Source organism: Pollicipes pollicipes, unplaced genomic scaffold (assembly GCF_011947565.3).
Source record: "Pollicipes pollicipes isolate AB1234 unplaced genomic scaffold, Ppol_2.1 Scaffold_7262;HRSCAF=8765_pilon_pilon_pilon, whole genome shotgun sequence".
In the NCBI taxonomy this organism is placed as follows: domain Eukaryota; kingdom Metazoa; phylum Arthropoda; class Thecostraca; order Pollicipedomorpha; family Pollicipedidae; genus Pollicipes; species Pollicipes pollicipes.
The window spans coordinates 19032087-19056386 of record NW_023597055.1 but is presented as its reverse complement, the minus strand read 5'-3'; the positions used below and the strand labels follow the sequence as shown (position 1 = coordinate 19056386).

At 51.3% G+C, this 24300-nt stretch overlaps 1 protein-coding gene across 1 annotated transcript; it reads left to right on the top strand.

Moving 5' to 3' along the window:
• The first annotated feature begins 11887 nt into the window (after positions 1-11887).
• LOC119113881 (uncharacterized) lies at positions 11888-18637 on the top strand. Its single transcript, XM_037238115.1, has 5 exons — positions 11888-11925; positions 13088-13307; positions 14814-14912; positions 17078-17167; positions 17985-18637. Exons 2-5 carry the CDS (start codon positions 13095-13097, stop codon positions 18216-18218), a joined length of 636 nt encoding a protein of 211 aa, XP_037094010.1. The 5' UTR covers positions 11888-11925; positions 13088-13094; the 3' UTR covers positions 18219-18637.
• Positions 18638-24300: the final 5663 nt, after the last annotated feature.

Here is a 24300-nt window from a genome sequence, read left to right as displayed (position 1 = left end):
GAGGGTCAATTTTGACCCCTGAGCATCCCGACAACTGAAGACTAGAGGCATAAATTTACAGATTGTGTTAGCCTGTGCATTAATTTAGTTGTGCAAATTTGGGCTCACATAATCATGACATTTGGAATAAAAGAGGGCAAACCAATGATTTAAACTCTAGATGGGTTGCCAAATGACCCACCCCCCCCCAGACTTTTTATGTAGCCATCGTGCACCCAGATACCTGTTCTAAGTAACACGTCAGTGGTGCTGATTTCAGGTCAATTACCTTGTTTTCCTTTCTCTACCTTTTACCTCCCAAAAAAACAATGCTGAACTGGGTCATTTAGGTCAGTGGCCCATTCTGACCTTTTAGAAGTCTATGGAAGATGTATAATGCGGTTCGTGCTATAGACGATGCAAATGGGCGCCAAAACTACCCCGTGCAGCAACGCTCCCGACTAAAGAATGCAGACTGCAGCTGACCTTGATCTTTCCTTCATACCGACCCTAGGTTAAGTAATTTGCAAATTCAATTGTTGCGCTGTCCAAGAAACTATCTCAGAGATTACGACTTCGTCTAACTTCTGCTGTTGAATCATCACAATGAGCGATTTCCTGGAAACCGTCCTTGCTATGTCCTGAATTTGAACTGTCGTATGTCAGCGACATCACAACGTGCATCAAATTTTGACACTAAACGGCCCGTTATTTAATTGTATATGCTGTGCGAAATTTGACACGGCTTGCCGCGCCAATGCGGGAATCATTCCGCAAAAACGTTCGGGGTCAAATTGACCCTACCTGAGCGCATGCTAGACGGGAAGTAGCGGGCTACCCTACACGGCGTAGCAGGCTACCTTAGATGGCAACAGCGGGCTACCCTAGACGGCCAGTGTCAGATCCTATTGGTCGATGGGATGTTTCAGATGATCCGAAGGAGGCCTCCAGTGATAATGTTCTCATATACGTATCTGTCATGAAGTCGTAATGTCATGTCCGCTACCCTAGACAGCGGTAGCGGGCTACCCTACGCGGGCAGTAGCAGGCTACCTTAGACAGTAGTGGGCTACCCTAGATGGGCAGTAGCGGGCTACCCTACACGGGCAGTAGCAGGCTACCTTAGACGCAGTAGTGGGCTACCCTAGACGGGAAGTAGCGGGCTACCCTACACGGGCAGTAGCAGGCTACCTTAGACGGCAGTAGTGGGCTACCCTAGATGGGCAAGTAGCGGGCTACCCTACACGGGCAGTAGCAGGCTACCTTAGACGGCAGTAGTGGGCTACCCGATGGGCAGTAGCGGGCTACCCTACACGGGCAGTAGCAGGCTACCTTAGACGCAGTAGCGGGCTACCGGGACGGGCAGCGCTAGATCTATTGGTCGGCGGAAGGTTCCACATGATCCGAAGGAGGTCTCAGCGATAATGTTCTCAAATACGTATCTGTCATGTAGTCGTAATGTCGCGTCCGCGCCCACCCGCTTCCTGTGCGGTGGGGTGGGGGTTAGGGGGATTTTGGCGGGGTTAGGATTCCTCGGGCTCCTAGAACGCCTGTAGTATTTAAATGGTTCCGCGGAAGCTTTCTTAAAATGTAAAGGGGAAGCTGTTTTCCGAAATGGTGGCGTAACGGTCGTGCAAAATGATTATTCTATCCACCACCATACGATAATGCTAAACAGCTTTAAAGGGATTGGTACCAATCAGCTTCTATGAAGAGCATGCTGAGGTGAAATGTGGGATTTATATTCATCATGTGATCGGTTGTGCCACATTAGATCTTGTCTCGTTGAATTTGTGAGTTATGAAAAAGCTGATTTATGTAAGTTATGCTTCATGGATTAGCTTAACACACACGCGTGGCCGGTTGGATACCCTTCGCTCGAGTGGGGTAGGTTCAATTTGACCTCTCCGAGGTCTCGTGAGCTAAGCAAGCTAGAGGGCGCCAAATTTAGAGGGTATGTTGACCTGTACGTGAACTCGCTTTTTGGTCAGTGTTTGAGGTTCATAGGTTATGGCCTTCTGGTGAAATAAGGTCAACACAGTTCAATATCCAGGTTGGTCTCCAACGGGCTCCTGGAACCTAAATAACTGTTCTAATGCAAAAAGCTGCATGCTCATCTAAGGTCAGTGGCCTCGTTTGAACTTTTGAAGGGCACAAGTGATCAAAATCATACAAGGCCGCTTTTATCTTTTGAATTTGGGCGACAAGATTGCGCTAGCCGGTATGTTCCTGAAAACAAAATGTTGACTGGGTCATTTCAGGTCAGTGACCGACTTTGACCTTTAAGAAGTTTATGGAAGTATAAATGCGGTTCCTGTTGTCCATAAATTCGAAATGAGCACCAGAAACTACCTCATACAGCAAGCCCAAGAGAAATAAACAGATTGATTCTGACCTTGGTCTGGCCTTCATACCTTGTCTTAGGTCACTGTAATTTGTTCATTCAATTGTTGCTGCCTAAGAAAGTATCTCAGAGGTGTATGGCTTCGTCTAACCATCCGTTGTTGGATCAGATTGAACGATTCCCTAGAAATTGCCTACCCTGAAACCATGGTCTGACTTGACCTGCCACAGGTCAGCGACCCAAGGTACATCTACATATTTGATGTCAGACGATCTGCTATTCAATTGTCTACATCTGTGCAAATTTGGCGCGGCTACGCCGCGCCCTTCGGAAACCATTCTATAAAAACCTTCGGGGGTCAATTTGCCCCCCACCCGAGCGCGTGCTAAAGCGCCGTCGTTGTTTTGCTTGATTTGTGATCGTACCGATTCGGATCCTAACAAGCCTCCTTGCCAGGAGGTTTTGCTCAGACTCGGATGCTGCCACACCGCAGTCCAATCTCAGCCACCTCTGCCAGGAGGTTTTGCTCAGACTCCGACGCTGCCGCAACGCAGTCCAATCTCAGCCCCCCCCCCCCCTCCTGCCAGGAGGTTTTGCTCAGACTCCTACGCTGCCATACCGCAGTCCAATCTCAACCCCTCTGCCAAAAGGTTTTGCTCAGACTCCGATGCTGCCGCGCCGCAGTCCAATCTCAGCCACTCCAAGTCGCGTATAGCAACGTCATTATCGCTATTGACACAATTACGCAAGTCACTCTGTGAACGACGCTGCAAGCGATGGCCGGGCAGGCAAGTCATGCAACTGCCGGGCAGACGCCCACTAAAGTCACGCAGAGCTTCACGTGACGTCACGCAACGTTTGCTGCGCTGCGCTGTCCTCCAAACGTGTGACGGTGCCGTTAGGAGCTGAGAGTTACGTGACTTGCTAGAGCAGCCGGCCAGCGGTGCCTCACCCTCACCGGAAGAGAGGAGGGAGGGGGGGGGGGGGGGCCGTGCTGCGGGGATGGACGTGAAGCCCAGAACACGGCGAGCACGTTCGTGCTGACTGCTTCTGCTGCGACGGACACGTCCGTACTTCAGTTCCTGATGCGACAAATGCGTCCGTACTTGCCGCCCCTGATGCGACGGACTGTAGAGGGACCGTTCTCCCGAAAGTGTTACCCATCACCCGACCGATCATTGAGTTTCCACGCGGGGTATACGGGGACACTGTCGGCAATGCTGGCAGCGCAGCTATACATACGTGCTGGGCAGCTGCTGTATTTGCTTATTCGCTTGTTTATCTTACATTATCACCAAGGAAGCAGTCTTCCACAAGCAACCGAAGTTGTTTATAGAAAAGAATGTCATCCAGTCACAGCACCGCATGCAGAAGTGTGAAATTAAACTATTCACGACGTGTCTTAAACGTGAGTGGAGATAGCACAGCAAACGCCTACATGGTCACTTGAGCTCCATCAACGCCGTGGTTGCTTAAAAGCCCGCCTGCGTACCCCTTTCCCACTATTGAATGCACCGTTAGGTGTAGAACACTGCCGTTTTGCGGCAAAATGCCCGACTCTTTTGACATTAGCCAGTGAGGTTTACTTGGCAGCAGCAGAGTTTTGATCAGCTTGGTGACAACTCACTGCCATGGTTTCTCACAGGTTATGTACGCACGTCATGAACAGGGCGCTGCATCGTAGGTTTTCTCTTGAACTTTGGATCTGAACGCTGAGATGCAGCTCATGATGAAGCATGGCCAAACTGTGGGTCTGGAGCTTATTGATTCCGGAGATTTTAAAGTTTACCTCCTAGAAAGACTGCGTGAAATGCTGCTTGAATGTTAAGATACTTCAGTAGCGTGCCTGACACATGACTGCATCCTCACCTGATGGTTGCAATGAAAGCCACACGAAGAACTTTATTGAATGTTCAGTGGCGACGATAGTTATTGACACCTGATCAAACACACGTAAATGGAAAAAATTGAAAAATTATGATAAAAACTAAGTATTATTACCAAAATACGCTTAAGTGATGGTGCTTGGAGGAGAAAAAACTTGAAATCTTCTTTACATTTGTGGACCAACTTTAACACTTCATGCTGAGACTGCAAACACATTTACTTAACACAGTTGGTGCACCGGCATTTTCAAACGCCGGCAGCCACTTTTTGTCCGTTATCATGGGTGGTATAAACCGTAGTCATGCACGCCAAATAACGTCAAAGAATTCAGCTACTGGCAATTACGTGGACGAAACACACTGACAGTGGTTTGTCTCTGCCCCCTCCCCATCCCCAAAGGACGCCTTTGTTTCGTCCGTAACAAACAGCATTCTGATTTCAAAAATGTCTTAACAAATCACGAGCGCGTGAAAGGCCACCGCTGTTATTATTTCTCGTCCGCCACATCACCATGCGTTAAAATGGCGTTACAATGAGAGACCGACCGGCCATCTATTCCATCGGGTGAGAGTTGGAGTCAAAGCTTTGCAGACTTGTTACCTGACAAAGAGAAAACCTCAAGTAAAACGTATGTTCGAAGTCAATGGGGATAGCGGGCCGGACGACAGTCGGTTTTGTACAGGGCAGGGTTTGTGACAGACAGGTTTATTCAGGGTTCATTGGGGTTGTCCCAGTCAGGATTGTTCAATCAGCCACATGTACAGTCGGGCTTGTTCCAGTCGGGTTTTGCAGTCGCAGACGTATTTAAGCTCTGGCCTTTTCGGTCGGGTTTGTTCAAAGTATGGGGGGGGGGGGGGTATTCCAGCCGGGCTTGTGTAGAATACATGCACTCTACACATGTATGTAAAGCATAGGCGTAGGAACGTTTCAAAAAGTGGGGGGCCAAGCTCAGGGTGTACTTCAGGAACTCTTTCTGGAAAGCGAGCCCGATGACTGGGGGAAGGGGGAGGGGTAAGGATGAAGTTGTTATCGCTCTTTATTCAAATGTCTTGGCTGCTATGCTAGATATGCATCTAGAGCTGTTTATCACTGGTGCACAATCTTGCCTATACGACTCATGGGTCACTTGGCAAATAAGGCTATCTAGCTTCCCTAGATTATTATTCTATTTTAACATTGTCTTTCGTGGGGAGGCGAAATTTTTACGAGTGGGGTAGGTCTTTTGGGTCATTAAGGAAGCATCTGCATCACAGTGTAGATGCCAAAATACGGCCAGGACATAGGCTGGCAAAAATTTTAAAGTGGATCGATGGCTCACAGTGCGACAGATTTGTCATGCGCCTTCATTTCGCTGACTGCCTTTCAGGAGATAAGACTTGTCGCAGCATTTAGGCGGAAACAGCTCGGGGAGCTTGAAACTGCTAGAAACAATGTGGCCAAAGTCATCGAACTGGAGATTCCCGTTTAAGAACCAAGCCACATAACAAGGCCCATCTGTCATGTGTTCCTTATCTGGGCACTGCTCCTGTCCGCCGTCGGTTAACCCGCCCTGGTCCGGATGTCGCCCGCATGACTGGCTGCGAACTGATCGTATGGCTGCTTTGTTGCATGCTTTTGGACGAGCGTTTCTTCTACATGGTGTATGAAACACGTGTTGGACACCGGCGACAGTATCTTTTTCCGAATTATCTTCCCTCACACCACACCATAGCAGAAAAATAGCCTCGGGGAAGCTGTCTGCCTTAGGTATGGATTGACCCAACGGACACTTCGTTGCCCATCATGCAACGTATACGACTTGATCTGCTGTTGTGTGTAGGCAGGGCGTAGCCAAAGCCTTGCCAACAAGGAATACAAGGTCGACAAAAGTACATTTTATGGTGATCCCCCAATATCCCCGGATGTAGCTTACTTGTTAACAAGTGACACGGCTGCCTTCATTTTATTGTTGTTTTTTTACCTTGTCACCAGAACAGAAGCCAGGAGTTACCGTGAGCTCAATTCTGATTCTATTTTGAGGTCAATAAACTGCAGAAATCAGGCGTTAAACGACTGCATGGAAGAAATCACTGGCGCTCTTAATACACAATGGTTAGTTGACTCTTTCTAAACCGATAGAATTCAGAAGCGTTGTCAGTTTTTTAATCTGGGTTCCACAAACATTGAGGACATCGCGAAGGTAGACTGTGGATCGATATGTTTGATCTAAATTTGGAGATGAAAATTTGATTGCAGATTGAGTCGTTAACGATGTGTATTAACATGGCCAGGCCATGTTTGTCTGAAAATGTTCATCATTCAGTCAGAATCGATTAGTGATACAATTTACGTACCGTGTTTTTTTAACATGCGCGCTCGCAAATCTTGGTAACAAAAACCTCGACACCAGGCGTTGCAGTCTCCATAGTCCGCGGAGCGTTAGCCGAATAGCCAATATTTAGCTGTGTCGGTGGACGAAAATAGTGACGGTGGACCGGTGGACGAAAATAATGACGTTTCTGAAATGATTACCGTTAAACGCTTAAATCAGCTAGTAATACAAGTCATGCGACGTAATTTTGAGCATGCGCACTCTTAGATCTTAGAAACACAAGCCTCGAACTCAAGCGTTGCAGTCTCCGTAGGCCGCGCAACGTCGGCTTAGCAGCTAATATTAAGTCATGGCCAAGGGACGGACAAAAATGACGACGCTTCTGAAAAAGTATCCTTGAATGCTTCATGACAGCAGGTCTTGTATTTAGAAGGCAGTCTGAGCGCATATTTCATGTGTGCAATTTTTAGACTGATGAAAAGAACGGATTGGCCCCTAAAGCACCGCGAAGTGGGGCTGGAAGTGGGGCTTTGATGGTTGAATTGGAAGAGTGGAGGTAAAACCTCTATTTTTCGTGTTTTCGCAGCTATTGATTTGTCCACAAGACAGATTAACGCGGCGCCCGCCGTCTGGTGGCACTTGCAGTGGCCGAAGCTTTTCGGTTTTACGAAAGTTGCAACCCAGACCATCCTTGTCCTTGGTCTCGAGGTTGTGGGCGGGCATGTTCAAGCCTTTCGATGTAATTTGTTGGAATGATACATTCTGAAAAAATGAACGTTGTCAGGCAAACACGGCATGACCTTGCTTGTTTATTAAAATTTATTTCGACCCGCGCTATTCAACAATAATGAGAGCCCCACTCTACTCAACAATAATGAGACCCCTTATTTCCTTCCGGGCAAGGGGCCTCTTGAGTTGAACACTGGGGGTACATTACCGGTTCAGGTCAAGGGCTGAAGAGCCATTCCGTCCGATCGCGAAGTGTCTTCTGGCTACCATTCTGGTGGCACGGGGCAGGATCTCCTGGTCGATCTGGAGGCCATTAGAAGGATATGTCATATCACATTGTTCCCATCCCTGACACGGGAGGCCTTCTGATCCGCGCAGTTAGCCCCGGATCGGCACAGGAGCCCTTATTAACACAACAACATCCCTGATCACTGCAGGTAGTCCGATAGTTGTCACATAGACTCCAGTTCCGTGTTTTTCTGTGTTCTTCAGTGATATTGAGTTCTCCCTGACTGGAGATTGTAGATGAAATGGGGTTCCTAATTTGTATTAACATGGCTAACCCATGCTCGTCTTAACATGTTCAATACTCTGTCAGAGCTGATTACTGATAAGAAAACCACGTCATATAGTGCTGAACATGCGTGCTCGCAAGCACACTGCATTTTCCATGTTATGTGATCACTGAAACATAGACATAACCGCAACAATAGGTTAGTTAGCCCACAGCTGCACGGATCTAAGCTCTTAAAAAGGTTTAAGTCAGTACCATGAAATGGTTTCATTTGAAACCGTCCCATGATCATGGAAACCACGTGTGGCTTTCTCGCAAATCAGAGCTTTTCAAGCAATCAACTGCATCACCAAAATGGTTCGTGGGACATTGTTGATACAATAAAGAAAGCATGAGAGTCCACACCGTGGATGACTTCATCCACAGCCCGCCATAACGTGATAGCAGGTCATCCATTGAAAGTCTTTCCACAATCACCGTGCAGCTACTGCCGAGTAACCAGAGATATACAGGCCACGGGCCGGCAATCAAAAGTTTTGAAGTTTTCAATACGGTTGCTAACGAACATTTGCTGCCAGTTGCGGCGTAGTTCGCTTGCGTAAACAAAACGTTGTTCATGTGATACATAGCTGATGGTGATAGCAGCACTGCACCGGAAGACGTCACTCGTCGTCATAACAGGGATAATCGGCTGTGTCATCCCTCTAACAGGTGATTTCCAAAGCATCAGTTTAGATTGACCAGAAGGTGATATTGTTCTCCAACATTTGGATGTCATGAACACCTGATGTTGCAAAAACTGGATGGTATGAACTTAAGATGCTTTGAATTTGAATGCTGCAAGTTTGGCTGTTGTGATACGCCCAATCTCGAGATGTTGAACTTTTTGGGCGTTATGAATGCCGTATGCTGCGATTTTGGACGTTTTGACCATTAAACGTTATGAACGCAGGACGTTTCAAAAACATTCGTCCAAACAATAACCAAAGCTGTTTGCCAGTGCCCCAGGTTCCTCGGCTTGAGCCTAGATGGATTGTGAATTAGGTTCAAAATGTTTGTTTGATAATCCAGCAAGCCTTCGCATATGTCACGGGCAAGCTAGCTCCCTCTCTACGGCATGCTAACCTCACAGCGCGGACGACAAATATGGCGCGTGTTTACAGCGCTGGCGCCCTCCCCGCCGAAAATTACGACCGTTCGATAGAAGCTTTTACCGACGCCCAACGATTCCCTTAACGGCAGCTGGTGACACGCGTCAGCAGCGCCCAGAAGGATCCGTGTGGGTGGTTCTATAAATTTTAGGCTCAGGGTACGTCTTCTTACAGCGATGCTGCAGCCGCGGTGTAGCAGACTTCTAACTGCTGGCGTGATAGTTGGTACTAGTGGAGACCTCGCTCGTGCCAGTCCTTCTGGCGAGTACCAAAGAGAGACCTTGTCAAACAGGGGTTCTATTTTCCGTGCACCTACACTCACCAACACTCACACCTCAACATTTACACACACGACCGACAGTGATTCTACGTCTTCGAGCCTGAGAGAGTGGGAGACTCCCTCGGGTTCACCAAAGGTACAGTTTATGTATGGTGCGCGTCGGAACTGATTCATGGTCTTTGGGTACAGAAGTGACGCGATGTTATCCAATGAGCAAAGAGTGAGACGTCGTCCGGTGGTCGTCTAAACCAATCAGAAAGTAGGGGATCGCCTTGCGATCCCACAACTGGCTGGTGCAACTGGCGGGTGGTAATATGCTGAAGGCGACTTATAAAGGAAGTATCAGATAGCATTTTGGAAATCAGGAAGACTTCAGGCTCCGGTGGAACGATTGGAATGTGGCCAGTGCAGGTGTCTGAGCTTAAACAAAGGTGCCTCATGATTGATGCAATCTCATGCCGCCCGACAGCGGATGATGGCCGATAAAGGGCTTTAGATAAGAATGGCTGAAGGCAAAAAGTGGATTTTGCTACACGCGGTGCTGGCGTTCTAACGACCTACCAGGTGCATTCACCACATGCTGACTCGGTTGCTGGATTTACGAAGCATTGAACTATGCTGCAAAACTTAAGTAGGACTTTTCGATGTGCCGTGTCCATCACATAGGCAACTGCGTGCGTACGTCTTCGTTATGAGGGGTGGGGTGGGGGCGGGGGTGGCTCAACTAATGAATTTTTAACTGCAGGCATACACAATCGCTTGCGAGTCGTGAAACAGCATGGCGAGCTCTCGTTCTTGTAATTGTTATATTAGAATCTGGATTTTCTAAATGTCTATCTGGAATTTCTAAATGTCAACATTTCGTCACACACGTATTTATCTACGTCACAAATTTGGTAACATGTTGCGCGCCGCCTGGGGCTACTATGTGCGTATGCACCTGTAAACAAGTCTGTCATCCGTTGGGTGCCGGTCATCGAAGCTCACATCATTTACCTACCTGATCAAATGATATATAGCTTCCGTCGCCCCTATGCGTTCTTCACACTGCCTTTTCCGCTTCCCTTCTAGTCGGTTACGCAGGTTTCCTTTTGTTCGTCGCACGGACACTGTCCGCCCCTGCGTTTGCCATACAGCCCCTCCTCTCGCCTGTGTCCGTCGCACAGCCTCTGCCCGCCCATGTTTCGCCTCCCCTCGCCTGCGTCCGTTGCACAGTCTTTGTCTGTCCCTGTGTTCGCCACACAGCCCCGTCTCTCGCCCGCCTCCGTCGCACAGTCTCTGTCCGCCCCGTGTTCACCACACAGCTCCTCCTCTCGTCTGCGTCCGTTGCACAGGCTCTGCCGGCCTCTGTGTTCGCCTCCTCTCGCCTGCGTCCGTCGCCACAGGCTCTGCCTGCCTCTGAGTTCGCTTCCCCTCGCCTGCGTCCGTCGCACAGGCTCTGCCTGCCTCTGTGTTCGCCTCCTCTCGCCTGCGTCCGTCGCACAGGCTCTGCCTGCCTCTGTGTTCGCCTCCTCTCGTCTGCGTCCGTCGCACAGGCTCTCTGCCTGCCTCTGTGTTCGCCTCCTCTCACCTGCGTCCGTCGCAAGGCTCTGCCTGGCTCTGGTTTCGCCTCCTCTCGCTTGCGTCCGTCGCACAGGCTCTGCCTGCCCTCTGTGTTCGCCTCCTCTCGCCTGCGTCCGTCGCACAGGCTCTGCCTGCCTCTGTGTTCCGCTCCTCTCACCTGCGTCCGTCGCACAGGCTCTGCTGCCTCTGTGTTCGCCTCCTCTCGCCTGCGTCCGCCGCACAGGCTCTCTGCCTGCCTCTGCATGTTCGCCCTCCTCCCTCCTCTGCCTGCCTTCCGTCGCACAGGCTCTGCCTGGCTCTGTGTTCGCCTCCTCTCGCCTGCGTCCGTCGCACAGGCTCTGCCTGCTCTGTGTCGCCTCCTCTCGCCTGCGTCCGCCGCACAGTCTCTGCCTGCCTCTGTGTTCGCCTCCTCTCGCCTGCGTCCGTCGCACAGGCTTCTGCCGGCCTCTGTGTTCGCCTCCTCGCCTGCGTCCGTCGCACAGCTCCCTCCGCCCCGGAGTCCGTTGAAATAGTTAGCTCCTCCTCCTCCTCCTTATTTAACGACCAGTGCGCCCCCACCTTCTGCGCGTTTATACAGCCTGTCCTCTCCCCTTTGTCCGTCAGAAGGCCGCTCACGCATATATGTGACTATCCGCACAGCCCCCATTCCTGCGCCGATTGCGCAATCGCCCGCCTCTGCGGCTGCCGCACAGCCACCCGCGCTTGTGACCGTCCACAGCACCCCGTGACCGTCACATAGCACCACCGTGACCGTCACATAGTACCCCGTGACCGTCACATAGCACTATGTGCCCGTCATACAGCACCCTGTGACCGTCCCACAGCACCCCCGTGACCGTCACATAGCACTATGTGCCGTCATACAGCACCTGTGACCGTCACACGGGCACAGGATGACCGTGAGTGAATCGAAGGGTTGTAACAACACACGGCCACCCTGTACCATGTGGCCAGCGGGCTGTGTGTCACAGCCCGCCGGCCCGGGCCCTTGTTCGGCGGTTATCTGGCGATGACGCCGCCCGCTATCGCCCCCCCCCCCACCCCCCCCCCCCCCCCTCCTGCTGTTGACTCGACGGACGGCCGACGCGATAGGGATTGGCGCAACGAGCGCCACACAAAGTCCCCGAACACAGCCCGGTCGAGCCGTGTCGCAGGGGTGCTACAGAGGTGAGCACCGAAAGCAGTCTGTCTGTGCGACAATCCACCAACCAGGGTTGTTCTGTTGCACTGGACGCTGTCGTGGTTAAGGTCTTGTTCGCAGAGGTCAGTGGAATGGGGGACAGTGTACCTACTTGTGGAGAAGTGGCAACCAGGTGACGTGCGTGGCCTTGTGCTACGAAATTGTTGCATGATGTGCGAAAATATTGTGCAATAATTTGTTCAGTAGGTGTACCGCGAAGGTAAGCTAGGCATTGCCGCACTACCAGAAGTAAAGGTGAAATGAACGGACGTCTTCGGTAGTTATTTCGGTCCATGACTGATCCCAAATAGAGATTCACCTGGCCTGAGAACAAAGTCTGATATACCGCCGGACTGAGATAACTTTACTCTCGCGGGTATAGGGGGAAAACACAAAAAATGTGTAAAGAATTGCCTGTGTTACATGGCTGGGTTACACTAGGTTAAACAAGCTGTGAGTGCGTGTATGTGGGGGGAGGGAGATCTGGTAACGGGGTTTCCTCAATATATTGAGGAAGGATTCAGCCAGAAAGTGATCATGACTAGACCCGTTCGTTGACGTCTCATGGTCGCACTTCCCCCGCTAAACATTTGAGCGATGAACCCTCTTCGCTTCCCCGTCTTCTCCACGCAAGTCTTGAATCCTTATGCACCTGGTCAAACAGGACTTGACGACACTCAGTGTGACGTGCTTTTGGCCTCGCCGGACCTCAGTTCGCATCTGGTGCGGGAGGAGTTGCCGTGCCATGCCACAGGTCAGGATGCTAGCACGCATGTCATGCCAAATGTTATTCATGCAGAGCAGGTCGGCGAGCGTCGGCGACCGTGTTCCGTCGACACGACGTTTTGGTTGGTAGAGCTTGCTAAAGGAGAGCTCCGAAGCAAGATGAAGGCTTGTGCTTAAAATTGGGTGGGGAGGTTTGAACTCCTCTAATTGTACTCATGCTTCATCTTGGTGTCAAATGAACGCCTTCCCCATACGTCATGTCCTACAAAAACAAGGCGGCTCCGTCACGCCGTAGCGTTGATCAGCTGTAACGCCATACCATTACCATGTCGTTCGCAGTCCTGTGGCGTCTTGCCGCGATTTTTCATGCTATCAATCTGGTTCAGCGCATGGGCTTCGATCACCGGTCCCCTTTCCGCGCAGGTACAGGATGAAGTTGCAAACCGGTGGTGCAGGCGGCTGCGCGAGCGATACCGAGCAGCTAGTGCCACCTGTCGGCCCGCGGCGCAGGCGCGTCTTGCTCGGCAACTGGCAGGGAGCGCTGCAGGCGGTCACCCTCTTGATCAGCGTTATCAGCCTGACGCTGGGCTGCATCGTGTTCATGGTGCTCCTCTACACGCCGGCCTCCAGTCCGCTGGGACAGGTAATCTCCAGGCCTGTGTGCAGGGCGCACAGCGTCACGTTCTGTCACAGCGTTACGCACAGCGTCACGTTTCGTCCCGCTCGTTTTCCAGCGCAAGCAGCAACAGGCTGATGTAACGAAAGGAAATGAGTCGACCCTTTGATCCTAATTCTCCCCTCGTCCCGTACCCTCGCAAAGCCTCGTTCATTCGGGAAAGTTAGCCGCACGTACCCCACTTACCTCATATACGGGTCCCTGATTGGGCTAAGTCCCAGTGGGGGTCCCCAAGGTGAACGTAGTTTTTGTCCATCACTTTTCCCTCCTTCATCCCGTGGGCTTGGAATGGTGTCACGTGCCGAAGGGGCTCAAATCCAAAGCGAACCAAAAGAAAACAGCAAATAATTAAAGCAGGCTCTCAACCACAGATCACGGCCCGGCGTTTTTGCAAACTTTTCCCCTAGATCCGGGCGACTACAAAATGATTTTGCCTTTCGCGTGGTTCTTAGCGCATAACTCAAAGCGTAAAACCCGATATGCTGTTTTTAGCACGGCCATCGATTTCAAAGGTAAGCATGATGTGTGCACGTGAATCAAAATTACACAGATGTGCTGGGTGCTCGTCTTTGTTAGGCTTTCGAACACAGTGGCACTTATTTTTTTATTCCTGTTGTCCGCGTTTGTCTGCGCGCTTGGATATCGTACCTTTCAGTGTTATTGTTGTTTTTTTTAAATCATCTTATGCGCAGTAATTTGGCGCAAATGTGTTTCAGGGGCGCAGCCAATGCAGGGCCGTGGGGGGACGGCCTCCCTCCTTATGTATGGATTTTCGTTTTCCAACATAGAGGGTTCCCTACAGAAGGTTAAAAATCGGCGTGATGTGTACTAACCCAACTCTAGGCCCTCCCTTAAAAGCCCCGGCTGCGCCATTTGTGTGTTTTATACATGATACTCAACTCAGCTAAAATATCTGCATTTAATCTGTCGTTACGCGATCCTGTCAACTGTCAATGAGACAGGCGGCACTGCCTTCAACTTGTCAGGTGTGCTGTCAGGAAGCTACATCTCTGTTGTTATTACGCGTCCATTCACATGATCTCGTCCGAAACTTTTGAATGGACAGATTTTGGCGCCAGTACCCAGGCTGAGCGTTGCTTGCTGCGTGGCCTCGCGGCTAAGCATTGCTTGCTGCGTGGCCTCGCGGCTAAGCATTGCTTGCTGCGCGGCCTCCCGGCTCGTGTCATCCGATCAATAAAGTCCAGGTCAACGGCAGAACTTTACGGCGCAAGCCTAACAGGTCGCAATACTCGACACGGCCCGTCCTCCCCTCTCCCCCCCCCCCCCCCTGGCGACACCTGACCTTAAGCAATGGCCGCAGGCCCCGTCGGTCAGATCCGAGCTGTTCGCACCTGAAGAGACTCCAACCCACCCGGTCATGGGTGGATGGATTGGAAGGCAGGCGCCCTTAACAGCTGAGAGACCGTGGCCGCTCTTGCCTCTCAGTTGCTATGACTCGGGTTTCATCCACAGGCCCGAAACGTGGCTGACCTTCGACAGGTCAGTGACCTTCAGAGGCAGATGATCGGCCGCCTGCAGCGCGAGGCCAACTACCTGGACGCCCGTCAGAAGGTCAGAAACTGCCAAAGGCCACACCCGGCGGAGTGCATTAAGCGTAAGCGGTGTTACCCCCAGTGGAATATAGTGAAATGTATTATAATATAGCGGAATATGGAGGGATATAGCTGAATATAGGGGAATATGGCGGGAGATGGCGGAATATAGCGGGATAATCGGTGGATTCGATCCCCGCCTTGTGGCATCCAATCCTACGTAGGCACAGGCCTTAACTTGTAACCGTGACTCTAGTTCCCCGTCACCGATCATCACGTGACGTTGCTGTTCACGGTCACCGGTCAGGAGAGAAACCCGTCGACTGAAAGTCGCCTATCTTGCCGGGGCTGCTTGCGCCTCGCCATCCTCGCCGCGCGGACTCCTCATCCCTGTCTCTCCGTCTCCACTACCCAGCTGAACTTGTCGGCATGTGGCGCCATCTGCTTCCCGTCGCGAAAAGCGCGTTATCAGGCCAATCCCCGCGCGGTTAGCTGCGTCCTTATACTAACGAACGAGCGTTATACTAACGAACTGCTGCCAGTGGACTGAAGTGCCATATCGTGGAGGTGATGCTGGTGGAATGATGCGGCACTCTGTCAAGCGCGTTCACAAATTACGCATCGTCATGCTGTCACTCGCGTTTGCCTCCGTTGACATAAATTGACCAGTATCATCCCAAAAATATCGGCATAGATAAGACAGTGGCACTAGCCTGATTCCTCGGAGAAAAACCAGGAGAATGGAGTTACAGTTGGGTTGACATTTCGGCGGCATGCCTTTCTCGAAACAATAGCAGGAGTGCTATTCAGATAGTAGAAGTGCAAGTGCATCTGTGTGAATAATGTTCATCACTAATGCACTGAACAACTTACCAAAAATATATGCTGTAAGCTCCTGATTTTATTCTTACTTTTGGCTGTGTAATTCAATACCAGCGGTGGCGTAGTGTGCCACACTACATTTCAAAATGTCAAGCAGGACCGGGTCAAGCGGTTACGTGCCGTCGATAACGAAATACCTCAGCACTGGTGTGTGCTGGGTGCCTGACTGGACGCTGTACTTTGTATCGGTTGCATTATGATGATTGACGAGATAGCTGATGGATGATTGGCAAGCTCTCTCATGCATGCTCACTTATCATGACAAAATGGAGTTCACTGGCGGCGTGTTGAGCGCAAAGTGCGCATCCTGTTTACATTTGATGGGACTGGGGACCGTCATGTGCGGAGTTTGCAACAACTTCGTTTGCAACAACGTTCGTTTGCAACAACGTTCTCTCCCACCAATGATTTGATTGGGCCATCACAAAGCAGCGCATCAACTGACGCCTTTTTGGCTCCCCTCGTGCAGGCCGGACTAGGGCCGTCAGGAGCCCCCTGCAGCTAGCGACTGCTCCCCCAATGGGTCTGAACGGGTCCGCAGCTCTCAAGCTTTGAACTGCGACCTGTGGACTGAACTGGACCCGTGGACTGAACTGTGACCCGTGGACTGAACTGTGACCCGTGGTCTGAACTGCGACCCGTGAACTGAACGTGACCCTGATGACTGAACGTGCCCGTGGACTGAACTGTGACCCGATGGACTGAACTGTGACCCGTACTGACTGTGACCCGTGGACTGAACTGTGACCCGTGACTGGACTGAACTGTGACCCTGGCACTCGACCCGTGTGACTGAAACTGTGCACCCATGGACTGAACTGCGACCCGTGGACTGAACTGTGACCCGCGGACCGTGAAATGGCCTGCACCGCTGTGATGAGCCGGTGACCAACGGCCAGACGAACTGGAGTGGTCGGTCGGTTTGACTGCTCCGCTAGCCATCCGGCCTGGTGCGATCATATGGTTAGAGTGGACGGATGGTCGCCAGCCAAAAGTCTGAGTGTATTAGTTTACCACTGGACGTTAGAGTCAGAGTAATCTGAAGGCAAGTGGTGTAGAATCTGAGCGTCCGTGTTTAGTTTAGTTAGAGGTGGGGAGGAGAGTTTCAATCTACCTCCTCTCCCTCCCCCTCCCCCTCCCCCCCACAATTTTGAGAAGAAGGTGTGCCATATCCGGAAACTCGTCCATTTGTTAGCATAGTTGGGGGTAAGTTGCGGAATTTATTTTACCACCATCCCATCAACTCTTCAACGAAAGAACGCCCGTTGAAGGCCGATTTGATCCTGATCTGCTGTGCTTCAGGTTCTGCAGTCCGCGTTGGCTTCTGCCGGCCTGCTGGATGATGACGTACGAGCCCGGCTGGACGGCATCGAGCGAGCCCTGGCGGCCAAGGTAGGAACTAAACACCCTGGTGGCCAAGGTGCGAACTAAATCCTTCGACAACGTGAACTTTCTGATGTGGCAGGAGAACCATGCCGGGATTTTCGGGTGCCTTTTAGGGAGGAGGCTCCAACAGGTCAGCTGTCATCTTCAGATCCCTTTCCAGGCAGCGTCACAGGCAACGTAATAACAAATCTTAAATTCGTAATAATAGATCGCAAAATCGTGATATTAAGGTCTGAGTTTATTCGAAAACGTCAACTCTCACTAGACGATGCGTCTGTTGATCACCCTGGCAAGTAACGTGAAATAAGTAGGAACGGCCGTCATGCTCGGCTAGACCAACGTCTAAAGGTCAAGGGAGTGGAACCGCTGATTGGAGCGTGCTGCTGTCTGTTCGATTTCTCTACTCACCATCAAACGGAAGTGATCGTGGAGGTATCGAGGCCTTGTATTCAACATCTAACACGGAGGTCCTTCGAAGGCTAAAAGGCGCACTTGGTTCAAACCCCCTGCTATATGTCTAATCATTAATGATCTAGATTAATTTGCAAAAATAGCATACAGTTGTCTTTTCACGTTTAAAAACTTACGGTGTTCACCCTAGCAAGGTTCCCTTTCTGCTTATTTATCACCGCTGCCATAAGAAGACGGATGAGCTTCAGGAGTGTTAGCCATCATGTTCGCTGCAGGAGGCGGAGCAGCGTCAGGAGAGTTTTCCGTCACTTCCACTTCAGGAGCCGGAGAAGCGTGAGAGGAATGTTAGCCGTCTTGTTCGCTTCGGGGGACGGGGGAGCGTCAGGAATGTTGGCCGTCACGTTTGCTTCAGGAAGCGGAGGAGCGTCAGGAGATGGAGGCCGTCCGTCCGGAGCTGGAGTCTATCCCCGCCCGCGAGGACGCTGCCGCCGCCCATCCTCTGATTGGCCGTCCCGACGGCCACGAGCGAGGACACACGACGGGCGAGGAGCAGCCGCCCCTCATCGGTCGCCCAGATGGGCACGAGAGAGGATACGGGTCTGAGGAGGAAGAGGACGAGGAGAGGACATATGAGGACTACGTCTAGGTGTCATGAAATCACCGAATGCACGAACTGGAGATGGTTTAACAGCGGTCGGCAGATTTCTATAGGATAAGGATCAGGACCACAGCAGGACCATAGATCAGGATCACATAGGATCATAGACGCCGCTCGCAGAGCCTGACCGGGTCGTTGCCATACTGGCTTTGTGTAATTAGGCGTCATAAAATTGCCTGTCGTTCATTGTGCGCCGAAAAGCGGTTGCTTATTTCATGAACTTGCTTATGAATTATTTTTATTTTTCTAGACTCCACGTGACGAGACTTGATTTAAAAGCCAAGAGGGGAATCGTTTTAGCCTGAAGTCCGTCAGTACTGTGTGCTACCCAATTGCAGCCGTGATGTCATGGTATGACCGCACACGCGCGAGGGATAGGTCACGATTCAATCAATAAACCATGTCCCTTGGTCTCCTACCCCGATTTTCCGTTGTGGGAACAGACAAGATTCATGTCATCTTGCGTGGCGTTGCATGCAGACGGGCTGGGGTTTGGGGTAGGCAGACTTGATTTTGTGTCATTTTTTAACACGCAGCCGGCAATGTCATGGCGTTGATGTCAAGTTTTCCCTAAGATGGCGGGAGGCTGCCTAACTGCTCCGCTTCCCATCTTCTCCCAACTTCCACCCACCGGTGTTGCATCGGTTCCCAAAGCGTAAAGTTTAAGGCAGACCATTTCACGAAGCCGCGGCAGGGAGCCCACCTATTTGATATTTATGGTGTATTGTACGGCGGACAGAGATGAGTTAAAACCTATGGTAGACACTTCGATCAACGGATACCAAATGACGTCAGATATGTGGTCGCGTGCTTGATGAAGTATTTGCTCTTCTTTTTCTGGAGAGCAACGCCAACTCTCACTGTCTTTGCACATACATATCGTTGGAGTTCGTCCATAATGACTCATTTGCGGGGCTAAGTGACTTGTAGTTCCATTACGACCTGGTACAAAATGACAACAGGTGCTGCGGCCTGAGCCATCCGTCTCAGGTGTGCTCGGGATCACACTAGTTGCACATCACACAGCTGTAGCTCGGTCTACTGAACCTGAAACTAATTCTTCAGCGGCAAAGGGATTGGTTTTCCTCGAGCATGATGCCTCTTACGTCACATGTAACTACCGTGTCACAACAGAGCCGACGCTTTGACCTTAGGCCTTTTTTCTGTGACGCAGACACCTGTGACGTCACAGATGGCATCGGGTAAACCCACCGCACCATTGAAAAAGTGGCCCCTAAGGAGTCGTGACAAGTTGGTTGCTAGTGTTTGTTTACGGGGTGATTCGGTAATCACGCCGGACAGACAGTAAATATTCCGTGGTGAGTTGGATCCAATGAATTTGAGACTAGCAACCATTCGCCTGGCCCGACAAGACTGCTTCGGGGGACCTCTCCAGGCGACGCGTCGTTCGACCTAGTGCGGTCGCGTTGTCGCTGAAGTGTCCGCCTAACGCCGCAGTTCGCGAACTTTTAGCGCAGGGAAGAAACACCCGATGCATCAGTGATGGAGAACCACCAGTCTCCAAAGTGGGACGATCTCGTGGTTGTTCGGGAAGTGTTGGCTGGTAAGACTAGGGGCGCCTCACGCGGCTGCTCAGCTCGTGAGGGTAAACATCGAACGTCCGTCGCATTGGCATGGTTTGTAAAATATCGGTGAGCGGGATTCGAACCCGGGTCCCGATCCATAGTCTCACACACCAGCAGCGCAGCCAACACCCACTGGTTGTAAGGGTGAAGGCGTGACAGAGGAAGAGAAAAACGAGCCCTTCAAGAGTTGAACATTAGAGACTCGAGAAAAATGAATGCCTGAGCATACAGCGAGTTCGTGTTCATCTTTACCTAAAAGTCTGATGCTGACCACGCGACAGAGAACGTGGAGAAAATATCATGTCAACAGTGTCACGGATTATGAAGCCCACCCCGCTTTTTTAACATGCAAAGGTGACTTCCAACACGATGTTTCGTCAAATATCCGATGAGCTTACCGGCAGAGACAAGTTCCAACCAATACGAAAAGAACAGGTGCAATCCGCTTTTGAAAAGCCGGAGTGCATCCCACTATCTGAAAAATACGACAAAAGGCCAGTAAGCTGATCCTCCAGTGCCTACCAAAGTCGTGTCAGGACCTCGCACGCGTCGTGTCGATCTTAGTCGCCCAGTCGCTGCCCAACGACCGGACGTCTGGCGACAGTGACCCCACCCGCTCCGCTGAGGTCACTCCCCCCCAGCTCCCAGCGGCTCGGAGAACCGGCCCGGCCCGCCTGACCGCAGCCGTCGCGGTGACCGGACCGGTCCGGTCGGTTCCGGCCGGACCGGCGGACCTTCCCGCTCCGACGGCAGCGGTCTGGTCTCCGGAGGTCGGCCGACAGAGCGACGGATGTTCACCCCCCCCCCCCCCCCCACCCATCTCCTCCAGAAGGTAGTAATGGGCGTTATTGTGCCATGAGGTTCTAGCACCCAGATCTTGCTCAAAACTTTGGAGTGGCATGTTGAAACTCAATATTGAAAGCAAACGACAAATGTGAGCGATTACTATTTAAAAAAGAAATGCAGGAGAACATGAGTGCATCCACATCTCGGAGATCGGATGGACAGATCAGCATTGGAGGGGCTATAACATAAAATATAAATGCGCTAAACGCTAGCTGACCTGAGACCTAAGACTTGACCTCACCTGAAAACAAAGCTTAAACTATGAAAATTGAAGGGTATTTTACGGTCAAAATTGAAGGCCTCAAGACCGCGCCTTGTGAAAATATGGTGGTGCCGGGGTGGAGGGTGGGGGAGGGGGGAGGGAGAACGAATGCCCCCAGTGCTTTGCCTAAGAAGAAACACTGTGGGACCCCATCTATGCATTGAAATTCCCCAGATTGACTATTTGCATTTGAATTTGTATTTTGCTCGACAACCATCCACTAGATGACTTTTCAGGTTTCGACCCGTTGCAACATTCGCTAACTTCGGGTCGTTACATCACTTCTTCACAACACAAAAACTTCACACATCACAAAAATACATAGCAACACATTACTGTACATATATATATATATATATATATATATATATATATATATATATATAACAGGCGATACTACAAAGCATACTACAAAATGCGATGCTATGAACTTGACTATAGCATACGATCGATATAATACATTGCGATCACACACGTAACCAGGGTAGGTTTAAAACTAAGAAGCACGACCTAAACATTTGCGTTTTGAAATGTGAGCTTTTAATCGCTCAAAAGTTAGAGATGAAGACATAGTGGTGGTCGGAGGCAGACGGTTCCAAGTTGCCGCGGCACCGTAAGGAAAGGCTCGCTTGCTGGCTTCCAATCGGCTGCTGAGCAGGTGGGAGACATTGACATGGAGGAGCGCGTCTCCCTTAAAGAAAGAGAGGAACGTAGCTTAAAAATGGAGTGTACAGCCGGGGGCGGTTCCTTGCATTTTAGGGCTTTGATTACTTTCAGCACGTCCCTCTCTTTCACCAAGTCATCCATCCGGGCCAGATTAGAGATTCCAGAGTCGGTGTTATATGCTGACTGCGTTTTGTACCAGAGACAATCCTGGCGGAAAAATTCAAAACTTGTTGGATGCTTTGCACCTGAGACTTGCTTGTGCCATCCCACATGCATAGACAGTAAGTTATACGTGGAAATGGAGGAAGTCGTGCGGACAGTTGGCGGTCTTGGTGACTGGCCGGTGCTGCTTCTTATCATGGTGGCAATCTGGAACCCAACCGTCGCGAAGTGACGGTTGAACTCGCCAGCCAAGTCCGGGTGTCCTTTTAACGGATCTGCTCGGTTGGCTGACGATGTCACGGCGAATTGTTTGAAAGTAGGCCAGAAACTGTGTCGGCCACTAGAAGTTATAGCGCCGCGGAGGAAATCACGTCTAACAGCTATGATGACACACTTAACGCCGTTTCGAAGCCGTGTGAAGCCCGTGTGAGCCTCTGGGGTGCGCAGGGCCAACCAGATGTCCCCTGCTGCGTCCCGCTCGGTCATCACAACCCGAAGCTGCCGGTTACGGCCAGGGGCAACTGGGGCGCTCCACTCGAACAGTCTTTGCCTGGCAGTAACCGTCTATGACGTCGTTCCATATTTTCATAAGTGTTTTACCATCATGTTCACATCATTGGTGTCATGGAGGTCTGCCCAATCAGCTGCGAGCAAGTCCACGCAGATGGAGTCCCAGTCAGCCCGGTGCCAGCCTCCGGTTGTGCGCTTCTGGGCTGGTTGTCTCACCTTGCCCAGTCCCCACTGACGGTGATCGGCTGATGATCATTGACGGCGTCAGGTGTGACCATCAGGACTCATCATCAGGACAGCGACCATTGGTGGTGGGTCGAGCTGATTAGTGATCACGTGTTCAAGTGCCGTGGACGTTGGAAGAAGTTGAATGGGCCGGTCCACCAGTTGCGTCATGTTCAGACCGCTGACCAAGTTGAGGCAGTGCTGGACACCTGGGATGCTCGGTTTCAGGACGTTAACGCTCATGTCTCCCAGAAAAAAAAACGTCGGCTTGAAAGAGCAGCACGCTTCACGGGGCTGATCCTGTAATCGGTCCAGACTCGCAGCTACCGGGCTGTCAGGTGGGCGATATGCCATGCCAGCAGTCGCCGGTGCTGCACCACGCCGCGTTATCGCCAGCCATAGCGTCTACAGCGACCCGCTTCCCTGCAGGTTTAAACGTTCGCTTCGTATTTCTACCCGATGTGGGCTGGCCACTCTGCCACCGCGACGTGTAGTGCGGTGATTTCTTCGCATACATATCCGGGAAAGGTCAAAAAGATATCAAGAATGTTCGGTGCAAGCCAAGTCTTCGATATAAGATGTCCATAAGATGTCCATGAGATGTCCAGGTCTTGTTCGCTCAGCAGCACGTAATAATCCCTTCCAGCTCCGTGTCAGTGAGCGTAAGTCAGCAAGGCCAATCTCCAGCTATGCTTGGGACTGGTCGATTGATTTGGTCTGGCTGTCGATCAGGCAGCGTGTCTGGTGCGGTGCTAGCCGAGCCGGCCTTGCAAGGCAGCGTGGAACGTGGCCTGAATGTGTTGCACCCACCGTTATGGACTCGGTTGATTGCAGGATTCGGCGTATTTCGGGGTTCGGCCATGCTCGTTGGATTCGTATCGGCCGTTGCCGTATAATAACCGGAATAGATCTGATCGAGTTATGCTTTGCGTTAAGCACTCGTAGTTTTTCGACGGAGTTTGCGAACGCAAGCCCACACATTTGAATCTTGCTGAAATTCACTACAGGTAGGAATCGCGAAGCATGCTAAGGAAAGAATAGCTGCCAAACACTAACAGAGCCCACCATGTCCATAACTTAGACACTCATGCCTGATATTGGCGCAATGTGACCCACACCAGGCGTTGTATCGCGACACATGTAAGAATAATTCCCACCTCACAATGTGGGCTAGTTATGGGAGCCTAAATAAGTCGCCCTAAATAAATACAATTCGCTAAAACAAACGTCGGCAGCGGCACAGGCGTCGTCGGACGTATGATTTTTTCAACCCCACCGTCTTGATATAGGCGGAAGTGCACTTCATTCGACACACGCCGTCTTGACACAGACGGAAGCAAGCCTTAATTAACCCGGCGGTCTTGACACAGACGGAATCAAGCCTTATTCAACCCGGCCGTCTCGACACAGGCGGATGTAGGCCTCATTCAACCCCGCCGTCTTGGCACGGGCGGAAGTAAGACTCCTTTAACTTACGCCGCTTTGACACAGGCAGAAGCGCGCCTCATTCAAATTCCGCCGCTTTGACACAGCCGACGCCTCATTCAAATTCCGCCGCTTTGACACAGGCGACGCCTCATTCAACTCCCCCGCCTTCGACTGACCTTTGCCGGCCGTGCATACGGCACAGCTAAACCGGTAGTGATATCTGATGCGTGGAATGCGCCCGGTCCAGCCCCCCCCCCCCCCCCTCCCCTCGTCCTCCCGTTGTTAAGAAGGTGACGGGCAGGACCGGTCCCCGGTCACGCAGGGTGCCGCCGGTCGTGCAGGAGCGGAGTTGTGTCGGCTGGTTTTGGGCTCTGGTGCCGCTCTG

Bases quoted from the DNA above. Each gene is read 5' to 3' on its own strand.
- LOC119113881 (XM_037238115.1), top strand. From the start codon at position 13,095: ATGAAGTTGCAAACCGGTGGTGCAGGCGGCTGCGCGAGCGATACCGAG. The intron at 14,913-17,077 runs GTCAGAAACTGC...GCTGTGCTTCAG, and splicing joins ACCTGGACGCCCGTCAGAAG to GTTCTGCAGTCCGCGTTGGC. The intron at 17,168-17,984 runs GTAGGAACTAAA...CGTTTGCTTCAG, and splicing joins AGCGAGCCCTGGCGGCCAAG to GAAGCGGAGGAGCGTCAGGA.